At 46.4% G+C, this 19,952-nt stretch overlaps 2 protein-coding genes across 3 annotated transcripts; one reads left to right on the top strand and one right to left on the bottom strand.

The window, feature by feature from the left end:
• Nucleotides 1-816: 816 nt before the first annotated feature.
• Nucleotides 817-6,350, top strand: rfc2 (replication factor C (activator 1) 2). Its single transcript, XM_012853862.3, has 6 exons — nucleotides 817-1,094; nucleotides 3,238-3,343; nucleotides 3,418-3,519; nucleotides 3,634-3,892; nucleotides 4,726-4,986; nucleotides 5,982-6,350. The coding sequence occupies exons 1-6, from the start codon at nucleotides 854-856 to the stop codon at nucleotides 6,090-6,092; spliced, it is 1,080 nt and encodes a 359-aa protein (XP_012709316.3). The 5' UTR covers nucleotides 817-853; the 3' UTR covers nucleotides 6,093-6,350.
• Nucleotides 6,351-6,650: 300 nt separating this feature from the next.
• On the bottom strand, nucleotides 6,651-17,762 carry LOC105918723 (protein NDRG3). 2 transcript variants are annotated; one of them, XM_012853864.3, is made up of 16 exons: nucleotides 17,599-17,762; nucleotides 14,808-14,904; nucleotides 14,560-14,592; nucleotides 12,543-12,648; nucleotides 12,343-12,463; nucleotides 11,464-11,526; nucleotides 11,329-11,389; nucleotides 11,161-11,247; nucleotides 11,019-11,075; nucleotides 10,831-10,934; nucleotides 10,696-10,761; nucleotides 10,570-10,621; nucleotides 10,232-10,279; nucleotides 10,015-10,050; nucleotides 9,849-9,900; nucleotides 6,651-7,628 (listed from the first exon to the last, which is right to left on the bottom strand). In XM_012853864.3, the coding sequence occupies exons 2-16, from the start codon at nucleotides 14,862-14,864 to the stop codon at nucleotides 7,471-7,473; spliced, it is 1,101 nt and encodes a 366-aa protein (XP_012709318.2). In that variant the 5' UTR covers nucleotides 14,865-14,904; nucleotides 17,599-17,762; the 3' UTR covers nucleotides 6,651-7,470. The 2 variants fall into 2 exon arrangements, with proteins under 2 accessions (XP_012709318.2, XP_035998991.1); XM_036143098.1 differs by lacking the exons at nucleotides 14,560-14,592; nucleotides 14,808-14,904; nucleotides 17,599-17,762 and adding an exon at nucleotides 14,005-14,540.
• Between the last annotated feature and the right edge of the window lie 2,190 nt (nucleotides 17,763-19,952).

A 19,952-nucleotide genomic window follows, 5' to 3' on the forward strand; every position in this document is an offset into this window, starting at 1 on the left:
AATTTCTAGATGAATAAATACAATTTTAGATAAACCTAAGAAGAATAAAATAAAATAATAAAATAACAATCTTTGCTAAAACATTAGTTTCTTTGAGAACGTTGACACTTTTATCCCAGGAAGCATGTGTGCTACATATGGATTTGTGTATAAACTGGATGGGTACCATGTAGGTCTGCGCTGACAGTGGGCTTTGCTTGTATGGAAACTACTTGGGTTACATGAACACAAAACGTTTAGTCATGACTAACTGGGCAACCTCTGTAAGTCGTCTGGGTCTTCATCATAAAACATGATATTCCACTCAGCATGGGCACCCAGAAGCAGTGTAGGGGCCACAAATGGCCCGCACATTGGTCATGCCTGCTCTAGAGTTTAGACAATCTGCTTTGGGACCCGTTTTTTAGCCCCATTCATGCCCTCATTAAGCCCATATGTAAAGGTTGCTTCATCCAAGTTGAATAATCTTAACCAGTCAAGAACATTTTCATTTGTGGTGTGAAAAAAAGATAAAATATGTGGTAAATGGACTGAACTTATATGGGGCTTTTCCAGTCATGCTGACCACCAAAAGCGCTGAAAGAGGAATTACCATAAAAGTTTTAATGTTTCAATAATTTAAGAAAGAAATTTGCACTTTCTAGATCACACAGTGATCTAGAAACTGGGCGCGTTAACTCCGCCCAGTCCGGGGCAGCGTTTGCTTCGCCTGGTGGGTAAATGGTGCGGAGCCACGCCGCTTCTTCGCGTTCTATCGCGAGCTTTAACTAACCAATCAGCTCCTACAAAAACACACCATCAGCCAATGAGGCTTCAGTGTTAGTTTCGCGGGCTGACAGCCGGAGAAGGCAACATGGACGTCGAGATGGCAGAGACAGAGAGCCACCAGACACCGAGCGGGAGCGGCAGCGGGGCGAAGACGGACACCGACGCCGGGGAGTCCTCGTCCAAAGGCCCCGGAAGCTCCTACGAGCTGCCCTGGGTGGAGAAATATCGGCCGCTGAAGCTGAGCGAGATCGTGGGGAACGAGGAGACGGTGAGCCGCCTGGAGGTGTTCGCCAGGGAGGGAAACGTCCCGAACATCATCATCGCAGGTCGGTGCGGATGAAACGGGAGTCAAAGGCAAAAAAAGCCTCTATAATAAAAATAATATGGCAGCATCACTTATTTATTTATTAAGCTGGGCCGAAATGAACCAGAACACTTTGGACCAAAGTCTGGGACTGAGGGGAATTTCACCAACAGGAAGAAAATGGACAAATGTTTGTATTTCTAGACTTTATTAATCAGTCATTATTCTCCATATTATGGGATGGATGGTGCAGGATTGTGGCTGAGGGACACATGGGGTCCCTTCATGTCTTCACTTTGCTCCAAAGGTTCTGCTTTTATAACAGAAACATTAAAATGAGCCCATCTGACCAGCCCGGCTCTCTGGGCAGAACTTCTCAGAATCCTCCTCTTTGCTCCTTTTTGCCTAAACTGTCTGTTTCAGCTGCAGTCTCCCCACTTTGATCCTCCTTTTAATGTTTTTATTCTGCTTTATCGCTCCTCATCAGTTCTTCTAACCATCTAAGCTCAACATTTTGCAGGTTCTGCATTTAAAGGTGCATAGTCACATTATATGCTTTAAGACCAAAAATCATTTGATCATGATAAAATAAGGTTATATACACCAAGCCTCCCTCCTGATAATGTTGTTATAGCAGCTATAATGTGGCGCCATCTAGCGTCAGTACTGCAGAACTATCATAAAGCCAGTTTGCTTACTTAATAAATCAAAATTAAATAAACAGACCCTGACTCTCTGCTATATCTTGTAGTGAAGCAGCAGCTCTGAGTGATCTGTTATAAATTAAATAAACCAGGGTTATGATGGCCGCGGGCAACAGGTGACCCCCAGGGACCCCATGTGGGGCCCTGCTGCCCGTTCTAAAAGCAGCACAACCCTCCAATGAGCTGCATCTACAAGGTTATTTTAGTCTGTTTCTCTACTTTTGTAATCACACTTGCATTTATATAGATTTAAGGAAAAAAAAGAGCATCGTTAATATGTTTGTTGGTAAGCGTTGCCTCTTCCAGTTCAAAGATCAGTCCCGGTAGCCGTGAAGTAGCTCTCAGAATGAAAAAGGCTGGTGACCCCTGAGATAAAACGATCTACAGCAACTTTAAGAGCTGAAATCAGAACTTTAACTCACTTCTGTCAACGTTTATTTATTTATTTTTTCACTGGGCATTCTTCATTGTTTCGTTGGGAGATGCTAACAGCCGTTAGCCACTTCCTTGTTTTAACCCTGAGCTATATTCTACACTGGAGTGCTAATCGCCGCTGTTAGAACGAGTCGCTTTGAAGTCACCAGCCGCCATATTGGTACTCCCCATTTTCCTCCAGTAACTAGAGAATATGTGCGCTACAGCATCGAATGACAAGGATTTTCTCATGTTCAGGGGGGGCTTAAAACTTTTAAAATGTCAAATGCCATATACTTTTATGTTATGTTCTAAAAATATCAAGTACTGAGAAAGTCATGTGCTGAAATATTTTGCTTTATATATATATATATATATATATATATATATATATATTTAATATGAATAACATGTAAAATATTTCAGCACCTAATTTCCTAGTAGTTGATAGTGTTAATACATCCACTGACTGTAGAATTACCTGTGAAACGTTTTCACTCAGCCAGAAAACTGCTTGTTGTTACAACCAAATCCTATGGGATTCTGTGAGAGTAGGGAGTAGCAAGATGGCGGCCAGTGACTTCAGTTTTTCGGCAAAATCAGCACTCCAGTGTATTATATAGCTCAGTGGTTTTAACCCCTGCCGGGCATGTGCAGTACGTACTTCTGTTAATATTGTAAATAAACACTTAAGGCTTTATTTAATTACAAATGAGCAAAAACACCTAAATAACAACTAATACCCCAGCAGGACGTGATCATCTTTCATAAAAGCTCTGTATGCGACCAGAGTGAGCTACTGACGTATAAATAAATAACGTGGCTGTGCGCCTTTAAGGCCTGACATGTGGAAATATTTATACTTCTGCTAAACATTTTATTCATACATGAACCTAAACGGGTCGGTAGCCGGTCTGTTAACCTTTAGAGCCCGTCAGAACAGAACCATCGTTCCCCGGCAGCCATGCGGTGGCTGGTTCTGCCTTCAGCTCTCGTTTACAACACTCCAGAACCAGAACCAGAACCGTCTTCCTGTGTGTCGTCCAGGACCGCCGGGGACGGGGAAGACCACCAGCATCCTGTGTCTGGCTCGCGCTCTGCTGGGCGCCGCCATGAAAGACGCCGTGTTGGAGCTGAACGCCTCCAACGACAGGTGAGACCCGGGTTCTGCCGGGGCGGTTCTGCTCGGTGGCCACGCCGGCGCTGACGTGGCCGTGTGGTCCGCAGGGGCATCGACGTGGTGAGGAACAAGATCAAGATGTTCGCTCAGCAGAAGGTGACGCTGCCCAAAGGCCGACACAAGATCATCATCCTGGACGAGGCCGACAGGTGAGACCCTGAGCCCGTCCGGTCCGGTGTCGCCGGTCCGGTCCGGTGTCGCCGGTCCGGTCCGGTCCGGTCCGGTGTCGGCGGTACCGGCCTAAAGACGACGCTCTGTTGCAGCATGACAGACGGGGCCCAGCAGGCCCTGCGGAGGATCATGGAGATCTACTCCAAGACGACGCGCTTCGCCCTCGCCTGCAACGCCTCCGACAAAATCATCGAGCCGATCCAGTCGCGCTGCGCCGTGCTGCGCTACGCCAAGCTGACCGACGCCCAGGTTCTGACCCGGCTGCAGGAGGTGGTGGAGAAGGAGCGCCTGGCCGTGTCCGACGACGGGCTGGAGGCCGTCATCTTCACGGCGCAGGGGGACATGAGACAGGTGAGGGACAGGTGAGGGGGGCGGAGTCAGGCGTCTGAGCTCAGGTGGGCTGGTGTCTACCCGATGACATCATCATACGGCAACTCCACTCAAACAAACTACATTAAGCCCGCTGTCTCCATTTGTTACAAATCAATTTTATTTTGTTAATTTACGGTTATTTTCCTGTAAATTAGTCGAGGCATGAAAACTTTTAGCATCATTCTGGAATACTTGTGTGGTAGTCTGACAATTTAATCGGTAATTTTGCCGGATCAAAGAAGTTACAACCTTAGAGAAATTTAATTCCTCCAATTTTTTTTTTAAATTTTCGAAGGGAAACTAAACCATAAACTCATTTCATTTTTATTAAAAGTCAGCAGCCAAATTTAATTTTATCACGGCATTCATCACTTTAAAATCAATAATATTCATTCCTCCTTTTTGTAATGATGTTGTTCTTTCTGATCACATGTTTTTTTATTATTCCAGATGAAATTGTGATGAATTTGATTTTTTTTTTATTGTGGTATTTGGTACATTTAAGATATATGCTGGATAAATTAGTCTGGCTAGCCCTTCCATTTTTGTTAATATTCTTCCAAACATTGAGCCAATTGTCAAATTTTTTTTTTTTTTTTTGTAAAATGGCTTGAATATTTGTTCAAGCTTTTGAGAAAAAAGAAACCGCTAAATTAACTTAATAAAATTGATTCGTTACAAATGCAGACCGCGGGCTCAATGTAGTTTGTCTGAGTGGCGTTGCCATATAGTGATGTCATCAGAAGGCGCAGGACCCGAGTCGATCTGGTACCTACAGCGGCGCTGACGGACCCGGTTCTGCTTCTCTGCAGGCGCTGAACAACCTGCAGTCCACCAACTCGGGCTTCGGCTACGTCAACAGCGAGAACGTGTTCAAGGTGTGCGACGAGCCCCACCCGCTGCTGGTGAAAAGCATGCTGGGACGCTGCGTGGACGGAGACATCGACGGCGCCTACAAGGTGGTGGAGCAGCTGTGGGCGCTGGGCTACTCGCCCGAGGACATCATGGGGAACATCTTCAGGGTCTGCAAGACCTTCCAGATGGCCGAGTACCTGAAACTGGAGTTCATCAAGGTGAGGTTCTGCTCAGAACCGGTCCTGGGTCCGAGTCCTGGACCCCTGAGCACGCCAGACCCGTGGTGCATGCTGGGTCCTCCCCCAGCTGGATGGTGTGTTGCTCATTTGTAAAGCGACCGATGCTTTAGGGTGACCCGGTTCTGTGGTCCGATCAGAACCGCTAACTGAAAGCCCGGCATGCAGTACATGTCGGTTCTGGTTCTGTTACATAAACCGGAGACCCAAACCTCTGTGGGGCTGAAAAACACAATTTAAGCTGCAGCAAGAAGAGATTAAAGTCTAACTGAAGGAAACTTAAAGCAACTGATCATCCAACAGGGTTCTATTGGGTTCTATTGGGTTCTACCGTGTAAGAAAACAGTTTGCATTTCCACATTCTGCACATAAACACTTCCTTCTGATCGGTGTGGATTTTTTTCTTCTAGTTTGGTCCACTGATCTCTATTATACACTGGAGTGCTAATCGCCGCTGTTAGAACGAGTCGCTTTGAAGCCACCAGCCGCCATATTGGTACTCCCTATTTCCCCCCAGTGACTAGGGAATATGTGCGTTAAAGCATCGAATAACGAGGATTTTATGTTCTAAAAATATCAAGTACTGAGAAAGTCATGTGCTGAAATTTTTTTCTTTATATATATATATATATATATATATATATATATATATATAATATGAATAACATGTAAAATATTTCAGCACCTGATTTCCTAGTAGTTGATAGTGTTAGTACATCCTCTGACTGTAGAATTACCTGTGAAACATTTTCACACAGCCAGAAAACTGCTTGTTGTTGCAACCAAATCCTGTGAGATTCTGTGAGAGTAGGGAGTAGCAAGATGGCCGCCAGTGACTTCAGTTTTTCGGCAAAATCAGCACTCCAGTGTATAACATAGCTCAGTGGTTTGGTCTGGAACATCCGGGGTTTGGACCCAGATCTGTCCAGAACCTCCAGACGTCTCTGGACTAACGGTTCTGATGTTCTGTCCCGCAGGAGATCGGCTTCACTCACATGCGCGTGGCTGAAGGCGTGAACTCGCTGCTGCAGATGGCGGGCCTTCTGGGTCGGCTGTGCAGTAAGACGGCGCCGCCCGCTGCCAGCTGAGCTAAGCGCCACCGGACCGTCCTCACCAGAACACCGGCTGGTTCTGGTCCGGATGGGATCAGAGAAGCTGTGGACCCCCAGGCTCACCTGACTGTAACAGACTCATGTTTAAGTTTGGGCTTCAGAGGTTCTGGACCAGCTGGAGGTTCTGAAAGGTTAAATATGTAATTAGTTCTTCTGTGTTCTGTGTAAACCCGACCCGGGTCAGCGCCATGGTCCGGTTCCTTTTATAATAAACTGTTAAACTTGCATAAACCACATGGTTCTGAACTACAGTCGTTTTCTTACTCAGACATGTTCTGCTGGTACCGGTGGGTTTGGCGGGTCCAGAAGGTCCGACAGGTTCTGATCCAGTCCGATCAGAAAGACGACCCTCTGCTGTGTGTTCTGCTGAGGTCTTCACATGTTCTGTTACTCCTGGATCATCAGAACCGGGTCGTCCAGAACCAGCTGGATGTTTGCTTCGTTTTAAAGCGGTTCTGATCGGCTGGATAAAAATAAACGTTTCCCGGAGATCCGATGAGGTCAAGCTAAACAGAACCACTCAGAACCGGGTCGCTCTGATGAATCAGCTTTATTTCATTACAAATGTACAGAAATAAACATCAATTGGACCCGGGGTGACGGGCTAGCCATGCTTCAGAACCAAACGGCAGGGAAAACCGGACCGACACCAACAGCCTGGGAGACGCTACACGGTTTCGTGTGGGTCAGGGCCCGGTTCTGCAGAACAACATGAGAGTCACAGGAACCACGGCACAGTTTACGGGCCACGGCTCGGCATGCTAACAAACCGGGTCCGGTGAGATTCTGAGGAAACCGGGCCAGGCTGATCCAAGGATCCTGGCCTGCAGAACCAGCGTTTTTAAACTCGGTACATGACAGAAGTTCTAACTGGGTCAGTAGGACCCTGAGCTGGACTGGACCCAGGAACGGCATCTAATCGGGGTTCTGGTGCCGCGTTCAGCCGTGAATCGGACCTCCCATCAAATATTAGTCCATGAATGCGTTTCGGTGACTGGACCCAGTTCTGGGAAACCTCAGAACCGAGCCGGTCCGTTTTCACCAAACGTCCCTGTCAATAAGTCAGAACTGAATAATCAATAACGATGAATATATCGGATCAGAACCACAAAGAAAGAAAGAAGAACATCTAATCCAGGAAAACCAGAACCACAGAACAACAGCCTCTGGACTCCATGAAGACGTAACGTGTTGCTCAAAGGCTAGGGAAGGAACAGAACCATCACCACAGCGCTCCCATCTAAAGCCTAAACTCTCAGACGTCTGGATTCTTCGGGAAGAACTCAGAACCGGTGCCGTTTGGGACCCAACCGGCACCGGAGGAAAAGCTGAAGAACCTCTACATGCGGGAGTCCTATGACGTCATCTCGATGGTCGGTACCGCCCGGTTCTGCGGGCTGAAGCAGGCGGCGGCCTCCGGCCCGCTGCGGCTCCGGACTCCCTCGGCGGAACCCACGCTGGAGGCCGAGTGGGTTCTGGAGCGGACCAGGCGGGTCATACCAGCCGTGGGCACTAGAGGGCGACACACAGGGAAACGGTGAGAGGGGGCCGTGATGGATCCACGCAGAGAGACGGAACCACGGCTCCAGAACTCCCGACCCGTCCCCAGCTCCTTGTTTTTAAAGAGCGGAACCGGAGGAGTTCAGGCCCAGTGGAGGTTTATATGGAATTATATCAAAGTTAACTTATTTTTTAAACTTGGTACAAAATATAAAGAAATTGAAGGAATCTGGAAACATTGCGGGTTCTGATGCTTTTGGCCATAAACCTGCTGTCAGAAAATCTGAGCTCAGAAAGTTTCCAGGTGCCGTGTAAAAGCTGGTGACGTCACTTCAGGGAAAGTTAGATTTGGACCTGGAGATAAAAGTTATTCAGTCTCAGGTGTTCAGAGAGCTGATTGGCTGATATCTGAACGGAGAGAGCTGATTGGTTGATCCCTGAACAGTGGAGTAAATGAGCACAGAAACAATCAGACAAATAAATAATAGATGAGATAAACTTTATTGTTTCCTTAGAGGAAATTTAATCAGTGTCAGTCCATCTAATTACGTAATTTTACTGAGGATAAATAAATATTAGTAAAAATGTCGGATTATTCATGAATAAATAGCGGAGAAATTTACAAAGACTATTTATAAATAAGGTGAGAAAGTATTTTTCTATATTAACCATGATAGAAGCATAAATGTTCATGTAGAAGTTTGTGTGATGTCGTCTCCTCTCTCGATTATTTCTCACCTCTCAGCGTTAAAGCAGAAAAAGCTGCAGCAATAAACGCTCCTCTATTCTCCTCCCAGAGCTGTTCACTTTCTACCTTTTTCTTCCCATTTCATGTCGGTCATTTTACCAAATACGACCGTTTTATAGGAGCAGGCAGTCCCAGTAAAATGCATTAACATGAAATAAAGTCATAAAGTGACCGGTAAAAGGTAGGGAAATGAAAATAATGAACATTTTGATGCTGGGTGACAGTAGTAGGTGTTGCAGGTTTTCATCATTATGACACATTTATCCAGTCTGATTTCTCTCCTTTCATCACTAGAAGCACATTGGTGCTCAGAGACAAACAGAGCGACGCGTCCTCCTCACTACAACCTGTCGTCTCCTCAGAGTATCTTTAGGCTGAGAAAGGAGCTCTGAGGATCTGAACACGGGTTCAGTTTCATGAGCAGACATGGTGACATGCAGGATGAATTCAGGCGACGTCACACAGAGAGAAACGGGACAAGAGGGTGGGGGGGGGGTACCTGATACCTGATTGGTTGCTTAGGTGGTTTAACGCAACATGGGGAACTGAGGGAAACAGCAGGAGACAGAGAGAAAGGAGGGAGGACAGGATGAGAACACCTGAGGTCAGAGCATCAGACTAACAGGTAAACAGCTTTCTGGTTAAACTGCATCAACGTGACCTTTGACCTGCACAGATGTAATAAACGTGTCGAGCAGAACGTTTCTGAGCTTCTGAGCTTTCTGTGTCTCTGCTCTGTCTTCTCTAAGCCCCAGTGGGTGGAGGCAGATGAGCGTTCACACTGAGCCTGGTTCTGGTTCTGCTGGAGGTTCTCCTCCCTGTTAAAGGGGAGTTTTCCTCTCCACTGTCGCTTCATGCATGCTCAGTATGAGGGATTGCTGCAAAGCCATCAACAATGCAGACGACTGTCCACTGTGGCTCTACGCTCTTTCAGGAGGAGTGAATGCTGCTTGGAGAGACTTGATGCAACCTGCTGGGTTTCCTTAGATAGAATCTTCTGTATAATCTGATTGAATTTGACTTTGTAAAGTGCCTTGAGGTGACGTGCTTCATGATTTGGCGCTATATAAATAAATTTTAATTTAATTGAATTGTCTTCTACTGCGTCTAACTCCTCAACGCGGCGCTCAGCTTTTTAGACAAAGCAGCTGCTGCCACCGGATTTTGTCAAACTGCTAAATTTTACATTAGCATAAAAAGTTCATAACATGTGGAATATATTCGGATTTGAACCAGGGATCTTGCAGCCTTCCTGGGACATTAGTGCCTTGCTCTAACCGCTGGCCGTTCCTCTGGGACATGAACGCTACGGAGCAGCTCTGATCACCGGGTTCTTGCTCCACTTGAAGCTAAAACTCATCAAACGCTGCGAAGGACTAAGAGACAACAGAGACGTCAGCATGACGTGAAAACATGGGAACCGAGACGCAGACGGGACAGGAAGGGGACACGTTGGACGTCCAGGCTCGGTCTCTGGTACTCACTGTGGCCCATCCCCTGGACAAAGTACTTGAAGGCCTCGGCCAGTTTTCCAGGCTAAAGAGGGAAAACAGTCCTTCAGTTCAGTTCAGGGACACTTCAGCATCTTCTAAGGAGTAAATCTCAAACCAAACCAGGAACGTTGGTATTTTTAAAGGGTCAGAAACGTACCTGGACCACCTGAGGAAGCCCCCCACAGTCCGCCATCTAGTGGAGAAACAGAGAATAGCAGCAGCATCAGAAACTGACCAGTTTGATCTGCTGGACTCTCAGCGGAGACGTCTACACGATGAGAACATGAGGTTAGACGTCTCCGCTAACAGCAGGCGGATCTGAAGCTTTAATTGACACAGGAGACAAAGAATTAAGTAAATAAAGAGTCGGGTACCTTCAGCAGGGTGGTCTTGGTGGGATTCAGTCTGGAGTTACACTCCACCTGCACAGCCACAAATAAAACGTCTTTAAAATGGAGCTGAATCCTTAAATAAATACGTTCTCAAGTAAGAACAGACAATATTTTTTAAAAATCTGTCATTTGAGATTATTTTTTTTAAACTAGGCTTGTAGAGAGCAACGTGGACGTGCTGCTGGTCCCCGTCTTTAAGACGCTGCGTCTCTTCCTCGCAGCCTCCAGCTCCAAGTCGTCACCGCTCAGCTGGGTGGTCCAATCAGGAAGCTGGAAACGGTTTGGTTTGATTCGGTGGGAGGAAAAGGTTCATCACTCACCACGGCGTCAACTGCAGGTGACGTGTCTCCGACCACGAGAAGAGCGGGACACCTGGGAAACAGACGGCCAATCAGAAAGGGCGGCATGTCCCGGGGACGGCCAGAGAGATGCTGGCAGGCGGATACCTGAGCGTGCTGACGGTGTTTTCGTTCAGACCGGGGACGGGCCGCTCCATCTGCAGCTCGCTACGACTAGCACAGACACGGTTTTATTTGACACGGCCGTAAACGCGGCAGAAGGCAACGAGCGGCCAGGCCCACCTCTCATAGCTGCTGTAGAACATGAGCAGGTTCTCCTGTGGGATGTCCTGAGAGACGTGGAGTCTGTACGTCTGGACGATCTCCTTGTTCTCCGTCAGCTCGTCCTGCTCACACACACAGACAGGCGGGTCAGAACGGAACCGGACACGGTGCTGGAGAACCGGGCGGAGCGTAGGACGGGTCCTCACAGAGCTGAAGTGGTGTCCCATGATGAGGTCCACCAGGTTGCTGGTCCAGCCGCTCAGCTGCATGAAACAGACGGAGCCTGAGTGAGACCAGCGGCTCTCTGAGGCTCTGGGCTCGTTTGGATCTGTCTGTGCGGTGCGTTACCTTAGAGGCGGCCCAGTCCACCCAGCCTTTGGCGCAGGGGTCGACGTCTATCAGAACCAAGCCGTCCACCAAGCTGGGCTCATTCAGCTGAAACGACAGCAACAGCCGACTTTAGTGGAAACCCAACGGAGTCCAGACGCAACATTTCTGGGTTTTTGGGTTTATTACAGCCAGCTTGGCGAGGATGTACGCTCCGGCGCCGACTCCGAGACCGATCACGCTCTTCACCCTGCCGGCACAGAGCCACAGTCAGCAGGAGCTCAACAAACACGACTGTAGCTGATCAGAGGACGGCAGACTCACTGCAGCTGTGTGAGGACGGACGGCAGCATCTCAGCCAGCTCGTCCATGGTGGGGTACTGGTACCTGAAAAGCCACAGTCACTTCAGAGACCACACTCACCACTGCTCCTCAGACAAGTCTCCTTCCTGTTAAAGCAGCTTTTCTAGAAAAGGCTGCTGTCAGGCTCACACAGAACAACATGAAAACTGGAAAAGTGCTGAAAGAGTTCCTGTAAATCAAGATTAAAACATTTGTTCACGATTACCTTCAACTGTTCTAGTTAAACTGTTTTTAATGTTTGCTTTTAGTTTCTATTCTCTCATGTTTTATTCCAACTTGTGTTTATCCTGTTTTATTTTCCTATATGTTAATCGTGTAAAGCACTTTGCATTGTCTCTGTACTGAAATGTGCTTTATAAATAAATTTGCCTTGGGTTCTGTCTGAAACCAATAAATGATTAAAAAAGACAGATCTCTCTCTCTCTCTCTCTAATAATCCTACTAACTGTTTCTCACACTTTATCCTAAGCAGCAGAAATTAGGACCTTTCCTGATATTTCTGCAGTTTTTGGGGTGCTCAGCTTAGAATCAGAGTTTAGACCAAAAACAGAAACTAGTTTCAGTTTACCTGAATTACTGTGGAGTAATATGGACTAGATCGGTAGGTTCCACTAAGATGTTCTAGGTGGAACCATGTGGCGCTGTGGGTTAACTAATGAGTGGAGGTGGTTAGCATGTGATGGTGCCGCCGGTACAGAGCCTGAATAAAAGCCTCCTGGGACATTTTCACCCCGGCTGACTTCATTTAGAGGCGGAGGGACTCCTTTGTGTTCTTATCTGAGCACCTTTAAAGGTGCGTCTGGTGAATACATCTGAAGCCCTGAGGCGTGCGTGTTTTACCCGGCGGGGAACACAGGAGCGTTCTCCTGCTGTCCCGGAGCATCGACGTGCAGCACGGAGAAGTGCTGGGTCACTTCCTGCATGTCCTCGTAGTTGAACAGGGTGTTGAAGCAGGACTTATCTGCAGAGAGACCACAGTCAGAGCACAACCTGCTCCTCACGTCCGCCTGCAGGCCGCAGCCACCTGTTGGTTCACTCACGGTTCAGCCCCACGTCGTGGTAGGTGAGGATTGTGGGTCGGTTGCCCTTAGCGACGCCCCTCATGGTGACGTGCAGCACGCCGTGGGCCGTCTCCACGTCGTGTTCCTGAGCGACACAAAGAGCCGGATGTTAAACGGTGTCTCCACAGAGCGCTCCATCCTCAGAGAGGCTGACAGGATTTACCATCATTCACTCTGAATGTGCTGCTGAACTCCACAGGAAGGTTTAGGAACCATTATGCAAATATAACAGATTTAAACATTCGTTCATCCCATTGTCTATAAAACCTGTTAATCAGCGCATGGTTGTAATGATTAGACTAACAGGAGAAGTTACATCTATGGTCTTTAATGATCTACAGCAGCAAACTGCTGCAGTGGTGTTTAAATTATTCTGGTTTTAAAGGTTAATTTGCACGTTTTAATATGATCGTTTTAGCTGAACTGTGATTTATGAACGGTTGTTACTAACGTATATTTATTATTTTACTGAGACTCCTTTTATCAATGATTTAATATGTAGTACAATGCAGCTGATCTTTGCATCCAAGGCGAATTTCTCTCAAGGGAGAATAATAAATAAACTTTGACACACAGACTCAGCATCAACAGCAGAACCTGAGGAGAACCGGACCAGAACCTGAGCTCTAAATAAAGGGAAAACACACCCAGGGTGCACCGGTTCTCTTTCCCCCAAAATCAACAACACTTTCTTCTTCTAACAAAAATTATTATTAATACTGTTATTATTCAACAGGATCAGCAGTCCTGGTGCCACTGGGCTCGTTTACATGTCTGGTCCACTAAACACCAGAACCCCCCCCCCCCCCCACACACACACACACACACACACACACACACACACACACACACACACACACTGTTCTCCGGTTCTGATTGATGAGCTCCGGGGTTCTCAGGTGATCCTGATAAAGCAGAACAGGAACAACAGAACAAACAGGTTTATGTCTGCGAGGAAACTTAATGCGACTCATGACCAGCAGAGTCCAACAGAACCACCACCAGCTTCTGGTTGGCTACAGAGCAGCAGACTGGAGATGATTGGATCCTGGAGCAGCGGGCCAGACGGCAGAGAGCCGTTTACCGCTGGTTAAGGTTCTGGTTCTGACCGTTCTGGCAGCAAAGCTCAGTTAAATTGTCTTCAAACTCAGATCAAGTCAACAACAGGAGTCTGAATCTCAACCACTGATCATTCAGGGAGAGAGGCTCTGTCTAAAGCTGCTCGGTCAGCTCCTGCACAAGAACACTGGGACCTGAGTGAAGAACAAATAGTTTTACATCATGAAAGAACGGGTGAGCTGAGGGAACAATCATTTTCACCCAGGAACAGGTGAAGTTTGTTAGATAGAGCCTTAAAACACCTGAGAAGAAACACGAGGCACAGCGGAGCAGCTGTGGGTCAGACGCTGACTGAGTGACCTGAGACCAGCAGCTAACTCACCACCCCGACTCCCAGAGAACAGGAGATCTGGTGAAGATCCAGAGAGTCACTCATCCTGACGCTTCAGAGGGAAAAGGTTCGCAGAGGCTGACGCTGCCAGCAGCAGGACAACCAGACTTTAGCCGTCGTCCTTCAGCCTCCTGAAGAAAGACGAAGAGGAGCCGGAGGGATTGGATGAGCAGGACTAATCTCTGCAGCCATTGGCTGAGAGGTGGAAGGTCTTAACGCCTCAACAGCTGAGCCTTTGTTGCCGTCGGCCCCCTAAGCCTCGTCTCACCTTCGCCTGCATTCCTTCCTGCTCTTCCCTCTCAGTCCACCATCTTCCTCAGTCCGCCCCGTTAGAGACAGAGAACCTCAAACTAAAAGCGTCAGAGTGTAACGGATCGTTCTGGAGGACCAGAGGAACAGTTTCTTCATGAGTTCAGAGTCTAAACCGGTTCTTCTTCCCATCATGTCCACCACCTTCTCATCCCTGCTGGTCAGTTTTATATCTACAGCCTGACGCCTCCTGGGAGCCACAGAGCCGTTCCTGTGAGAACGTCGGTAGAACCTTACCTGACAGTCGAAGTCCTGCAGGTTGCTCCCATTCTGCAGGAGCAACACAGAGAAGCTGTTAGTGACTCGGCTGTGAACATCTTTCTCAGGTCATCAGAGGTTCTAAATTTAGGATTTAACATCTTTATTTAAAACTATCAACAGGTTTAATGTAACTAAATATAAACCAGAGTGATATTCTACTAACTGCATTCTCTGCTGATGGTCTGAACACAGGAAGTGACCCGTGCTAAGCCCCGCCCCCTCACCTGTCCTGTAAGCAGAGGTTTGATCTCAGTTAGCTGCACGTCATGAAGCTCCTCCATAATCTGACAGTTTATCACCAATCAGCCTGATAGAAGACGCCTGAAATAGACAGAAGAAGAAGAAGACGGTTCAGTTTAATCACAAATATCCAAACATTAATGACATCATCCTTAAAGGCACAGAGCAGCACCATTAAATCAGGACCAATGATCTCGATCACGCCTCTAACAGAGTCCAGGAAACGTAAAAGTTCAGCCGCTGATGGAGACGCGGCGTCTCCAGGATCCACCTGAGGGAACTCGGTGAGAACAGAACCGCTTTAACTGCAGCTTTAAATGCCTGTCAGGGAGCTGGGAAACAAACAGGACGTCACTGGGTCCAAAATGGTTCTGCAAATCACTGAAAGGTCCTGAACTACAACCTGAGAGTTTTAATTTCTCCACCTTTAATTAAAGCAGATGACAGAAGTGGTCCTGCAGAGCCCCCTAGTGGTCCGCCTGAGGAAGCAAACCAGCACCTTCCAGAACCTGCAGTTTGCTCATCGTGGTGGACCTGAAGCTTCAAGTCGCTGCAGCGCCGTGAGGATCTTCTTCTTCTTCTTCTTCTTCTTCTTCTTCTTCTTCTTCTTCTTCTGCTGCCTGGTTAGCAGCAGCCGTCCAGAGTCTCCAGGCTGCTGCCATCATGGCTGCCAGGTGATCAGCGCTCTAAGTCCTGATTCTATCCTCAGACCTCAGTGAGGATGCGGCTCTGCAGCGAATGGAGCCGTGTTCCCTGTTAGAAACCAGTCGGTCCTGGACCACCGGGTCAGAACCAGACTGGACCCAAGAACCAAACGGTGCTGCTTCGTCATCAGTGGATAAAACCGTTCCTGAGCCGCTTCTGTAAGCTCTGCTGTTCTTCAACGTTCTGACATAAACTGTGCCGAACATCTCCAGAGGAAGGTTCTGTTCTCCAGAGGTTGAGCCAGAGGTTTTCAGCCTCTGGCTCAAAATATGATTAAAATCTGATTTTTTCTGTCCAAAGCGCATCAAAATGTTAGATATGTGTTGATCTGTCTTGTGGTTAAAATAAAAGGTGTGAGGCCTGAGAGTCGGCTTCTGACCCGATCAACAGAATAAAACCTGAAACCAGCAGCGTTTAGCTGACATGTTTCACAGCTGTTAGGGTTAAAGCTGCTTGTAGCGGCGTCTTAAAATGTGACCCCTGTGAGCCACGTTTCAGGGCCGGGGCCGGGGGCCCGGGGCCAGACTGGTTCCTGAGGTCCACCATGAACCGCAGTGACAGGAGAACCTTTACAATCACAGAGAACTAAAGCTGGTTAATGTCTGAGAACAGCTGAGTTGCCAATCTACCCCCACACTGATGCTGAGTTTGCTTTTTCCTGGACGATAAGTCAATAACAAGATATATCGATCAATAGACGTACATCTATGATAAAAAAGGGTAAATAAAACAGTTGTCCTTCCTTTTACATTCTATCATGTAGGTTAATATTACATATCCTCCCAACCAATCACAACGCAGACCAAGGAACCAAGCTCCGCCCCCTTTAAAGACTTCAGAGAGCACACGTTATTTTTTCTTTTTAAAAACTTACAGTTTTGGTAAAAAGTTGGTTGAATGATGGGTTGAGTTTGAATTCAGTGTTTGTGTCTATCTAAAAACAGGTTGCTAAGCAACAGCACAAAATGAAACAGCCGCACTTAAAATATATGTTTTTAATTTGTTGATAATTATCGATATCGACCAATATGATTTCTGTTTTATCGACATGCTTTTCTTTCTATGTCTTCCAGACATATTTTTTCTAAATCTGGTGCTGTGCATGATGGGAAAACGTCTCATTTCTCTAAAGAACTGCGTTCCTTTAAATGAAAGTGTAAAAATGTAAGTAGCACCACGTTTTTAGAGAGGCGAGGCGATCAGCTGGAATCACAATCATTACAATAGTTACCACTGCTTAGGACCTCTGGGATGGAACATGGAGTCGGCTAAAATAATTCATTAGCCGCGCATGCAGTGAAAGGTTTGGTCGACTGGATGAACTTTTCCTGTCCTGATTCCCACTACAAATCCAGATCTTATTGAGCAGGACTCAGTGTGAGGCGTGAGGCGTCTTTCAAGGCTTTGCAGATGGATGGAAGCAGCAGCATTACTACCATTATTGCTGATTCCTTTCCTGCCTGGCATGGTGTGAAAACACACACACACACCTGGAAGCCCCTCAATTAGCAGCAGTTTGGTCAACAAGCTGCTGCTTCTACAGAGCTGATGGTGCCAACCTGCCCACTGACTACAGGATCTAAGCAGCTTGTAACTGATATATATATATATATATATATATATATATATATATATATATAAAAATCACTGTTGAGTTTAAAAATACTATGATGGGTTCAGCAAGTGGTGCAGCTGGCGGTCCTCTGGGTGTCTTTGGCCCAGCTGTCCGCCCACATCAGCGCACAAAGAACCACGATCGGATGGCAACGTAACCTCCACGCAGACAGGGAGCCTTAGCAACCAGCCGTTACCATGGGAGACGTCTTCTCCCTCCCGCGCGCGCGCACGTACACACACACACACACACACACACACACACACCTGTAACCCGAAACATCGTCACCAGCTTCACCAGAACGGAACCGGTCTCAAACCGAACCCGGTCCGTTTTTCCAGTTACCGTTAAACACAAGCGACGACGTTCGGTTATCGGTTTGATCAGCTAACCAGTGGTTACCGGGTAAGCGGTCGCTAGTTAACCGGGCGATTTACCGAGTTTCTGCCACTCACCGTTCGTCGGTCCGCTCCGGAAGCGGGTCGGTAGCCGGTTTGATCCGGTTCGGCAGCAGGTAACCGTTGGTAAACAGCGGAGTTTGTTTAATCTGGTCGCGAGTGCCGTCTCCTCTCTCTGCAGCACGCGGACGGTCCGGGGCGGAGCTACGTCACAAACCTAAACACAGGGGCGGAGCCAACATGGTGGCCAGTCAGGGCGCCGCGGCCCTTCTCTGTTTACGCACTAAACTGAAGTTTAACAGGTTTTATGGGACACATTAGAGTTAAATACCTCAGGATGCTGAACAGTCCACTATAATCTAGGGTGAGTCAGTTAATATACCATTTACATACCAAGCACATAAAGATTAATTATGTTTATTACTCTGATTTTCTTTTTTAATTTATGAATATGTACGTTAGACCCCTAATTTTTTGAATCCATTCATGAATTTTCTAAAAAAGTAAAACTTTTAATTCAAATTAGCCAAATTGACTCACGTAATTCCTCGCGACTCCATGAGGGATTAAGCGGGTCAGAAAATGGATGGATGGACAAATACAATTGTGTCCCATTTACAGTTAAAAAATTTCTTTTAATCTTATTAAAATCTTCCTTTTAATTTCAAGGCATATATCTTTTACTATTAATATCTAAGTTAGCTATTTTATTTTTAACCCCAATTTTCTTACACTATATTCAAATGTGTGTTGGTATGTATGAAGATGTGTAGTTGTCGTATTCCCCGCCTTTTATGTGCATATTTCTGTAATGTCTAAGTTGTCAAAAGCTTAGCAAGAATTTTGAAGAAGCATAACAGCCATTGGATTTTAGGTTATTTGGAGTATTACAACAATTCTCTGATATTCTGTTACAACAACCCTAAAATACTAAAGCAAAAATAGGTTATGATTGTGTTTCTGAAAATAATTGCTTGAAAATGATGGGATACAAAGTCATCATTTGAAAATAGCATGTGAAAATTGGAAGTTTGATCCTTTTTGATGTTGAGGATTTGATTTACAACATTTTGCCACAAGAATTTGAATGGCCATCCATATGTTTACAGTTTATTTCTCAGCCCATCCACTTATGCAGCTGGTTTATTTATTTTTTTGCTCTGATGAACCCAGCAACACCTTAAATAACACTCCTACTCTCATTCAGGACACATATTTAGATTAGCGCTCGGTGGGCTGGAGCGTGTGTGACACACGCTTCGGCCCACTGGCAGGAAACATCCCTGTAAAAACAAACAGTGGGACCATCTGCTGCAACGGACAGCAACGCTGTTATTACTGCACACACACAAACACAGTGCAGGACTCTGAGGGAGAAACAGACATCATAAACGCAAACCACCAAACACTGCGTTGCATTTTTACTCAACAACTGCAGGGAATGAATGCAGGTGAACTTTATGCTGCGTTATTTATTCCTGCTTAACAATATTCTGGAAAGAAGAACCGGGTATTTCCTATGTCCCATCTTCTCCCTGCTTACAAACGACACCTCAGTAGAACCGTCTGTGAACCGCCTGAAGGTTGCAGATGACCACGCTGTCGTTGGTGAGGAGTCTGCAGACAGACAGGAGGTGACTGGCTGGTTTATTGGCGCCATCAGAACCACCTGGAGTTTATCCCGCTCAAAACAGCAGAGAAGAGCCCTAAACTGTACCATCCCCCACAACACTGCAGTGGATCACGTTTAGGTGGTAGGAACGATCCTTTCTCTGGACCTTAGATGGTTTTCACACAAACACTGCTCAGAAGAAGAAAGTCCATCTTTCCACAGGAGCTGATTGGCATTTTCTACACCGCCATCATTCAGTCTGTCCTGTGTTCCTCCATGTGTGGTTCGGCTCATCCACAAAACAACACCGGTCCAAACTTCAGCTAACAGTCGGCGTACCTTCCCTCCATCCAGGACCTTTACAGGTCTGGGGTCTGGAAAAGATCAGCTAACATCTCTGCAGATGTTATCCTGCACATTGTCTAGACCAGGGGTGTCAAACTCGTTTTGGTTGGGGGGCCGCATTCAGCTTAATCTGATCTCAAGAGGGCCACACGAGTAAACTCATTGCAAGATTAAATAGAACTAATAAAAGTGACATGTTGTTGATTTTTATATTAAATGAATTTCACTTTTACACAATATATTATGAATAACCTCAGCGTTTTTAAGAAAAGTATGTGCAATTTCAACAACACTTTTACTCAGTTAAACATTTACTCGTGCATTATGCATAAGAACTGATCACAGTAATTATACAATGTTGAAAAACATTTATTCACATTTTTTGAAACTTAAAAACAATGTCCTGCATGACAAAATACATCAAACAGATAAAAATTAAGAAATTATTTGAATT

Source organism: Fundulus heteroclitus, chromosome 1, assembly GCF_011125445.2.
Source record: "Fundulus heteroclitus isolate FHET01 chromosome 1, MU-UCD_Fhet_4.1, whole genome shotgun sequence".
NCBI classification, from domain to species: Eukaryota; Metazoa; Chordata; class Actinopteri; order Cyprinodontiformes; family Fundulidae; genus Fundulus; species Fundulus heteroclitus.

What these genes read in the sequence shown, in the direction of transcription:
- LOC105918723 (XM_012853864.3), bottom strand. Translation starts at nt 14,864, where the DNA reads ATGGAGGAGCTTCATGACGTGCAGCTAACTGAGATCAAACCTCTGCTT. An exon ending in CCACGACGTGGGGCTGAACC is followed by an intron (nt 12,464 to 12,542) that starts GTGAGTGAACCA and finishes GTCTCTCTGCAG; the next exon opens with ATAAGTCCTGCTTCAACACC. An exon ending in CCAAGACCACCCTGCTGAAG is followed by an intron (nt 10,051 to 10,231) that starts GTACCCGACTCT and finishes TTTCTCCACTAG; the next exon opens with ATGGCGGACTGTGGGGGGCT.
- rfc2 (XM_012853862.3), top strand. Translation starts at nt 854, where the DNA reads ATGGACGTCGAGATGGCAGAGACAGAGAGCCACCAGACACCGAGCGGG. An exon ending in CCCGAACATCATCATCGCAG is followed by an intron (nt 1,095 to 3,237) that starts GTCGGTGCGGAT and finishes TGTGTCGTCCAG; the next exon opens with GACCGCCGGGGACGGGGAAG. An exon ending in ATCCTGGACGAGGCCGACAG is followed by an intron (nt 3,520 to 3,633) that starts GTGAGACCCTGA and finishes GCTCTGTTGCAG; the next exon opens with CATGACAGACGGGGCCCAGC.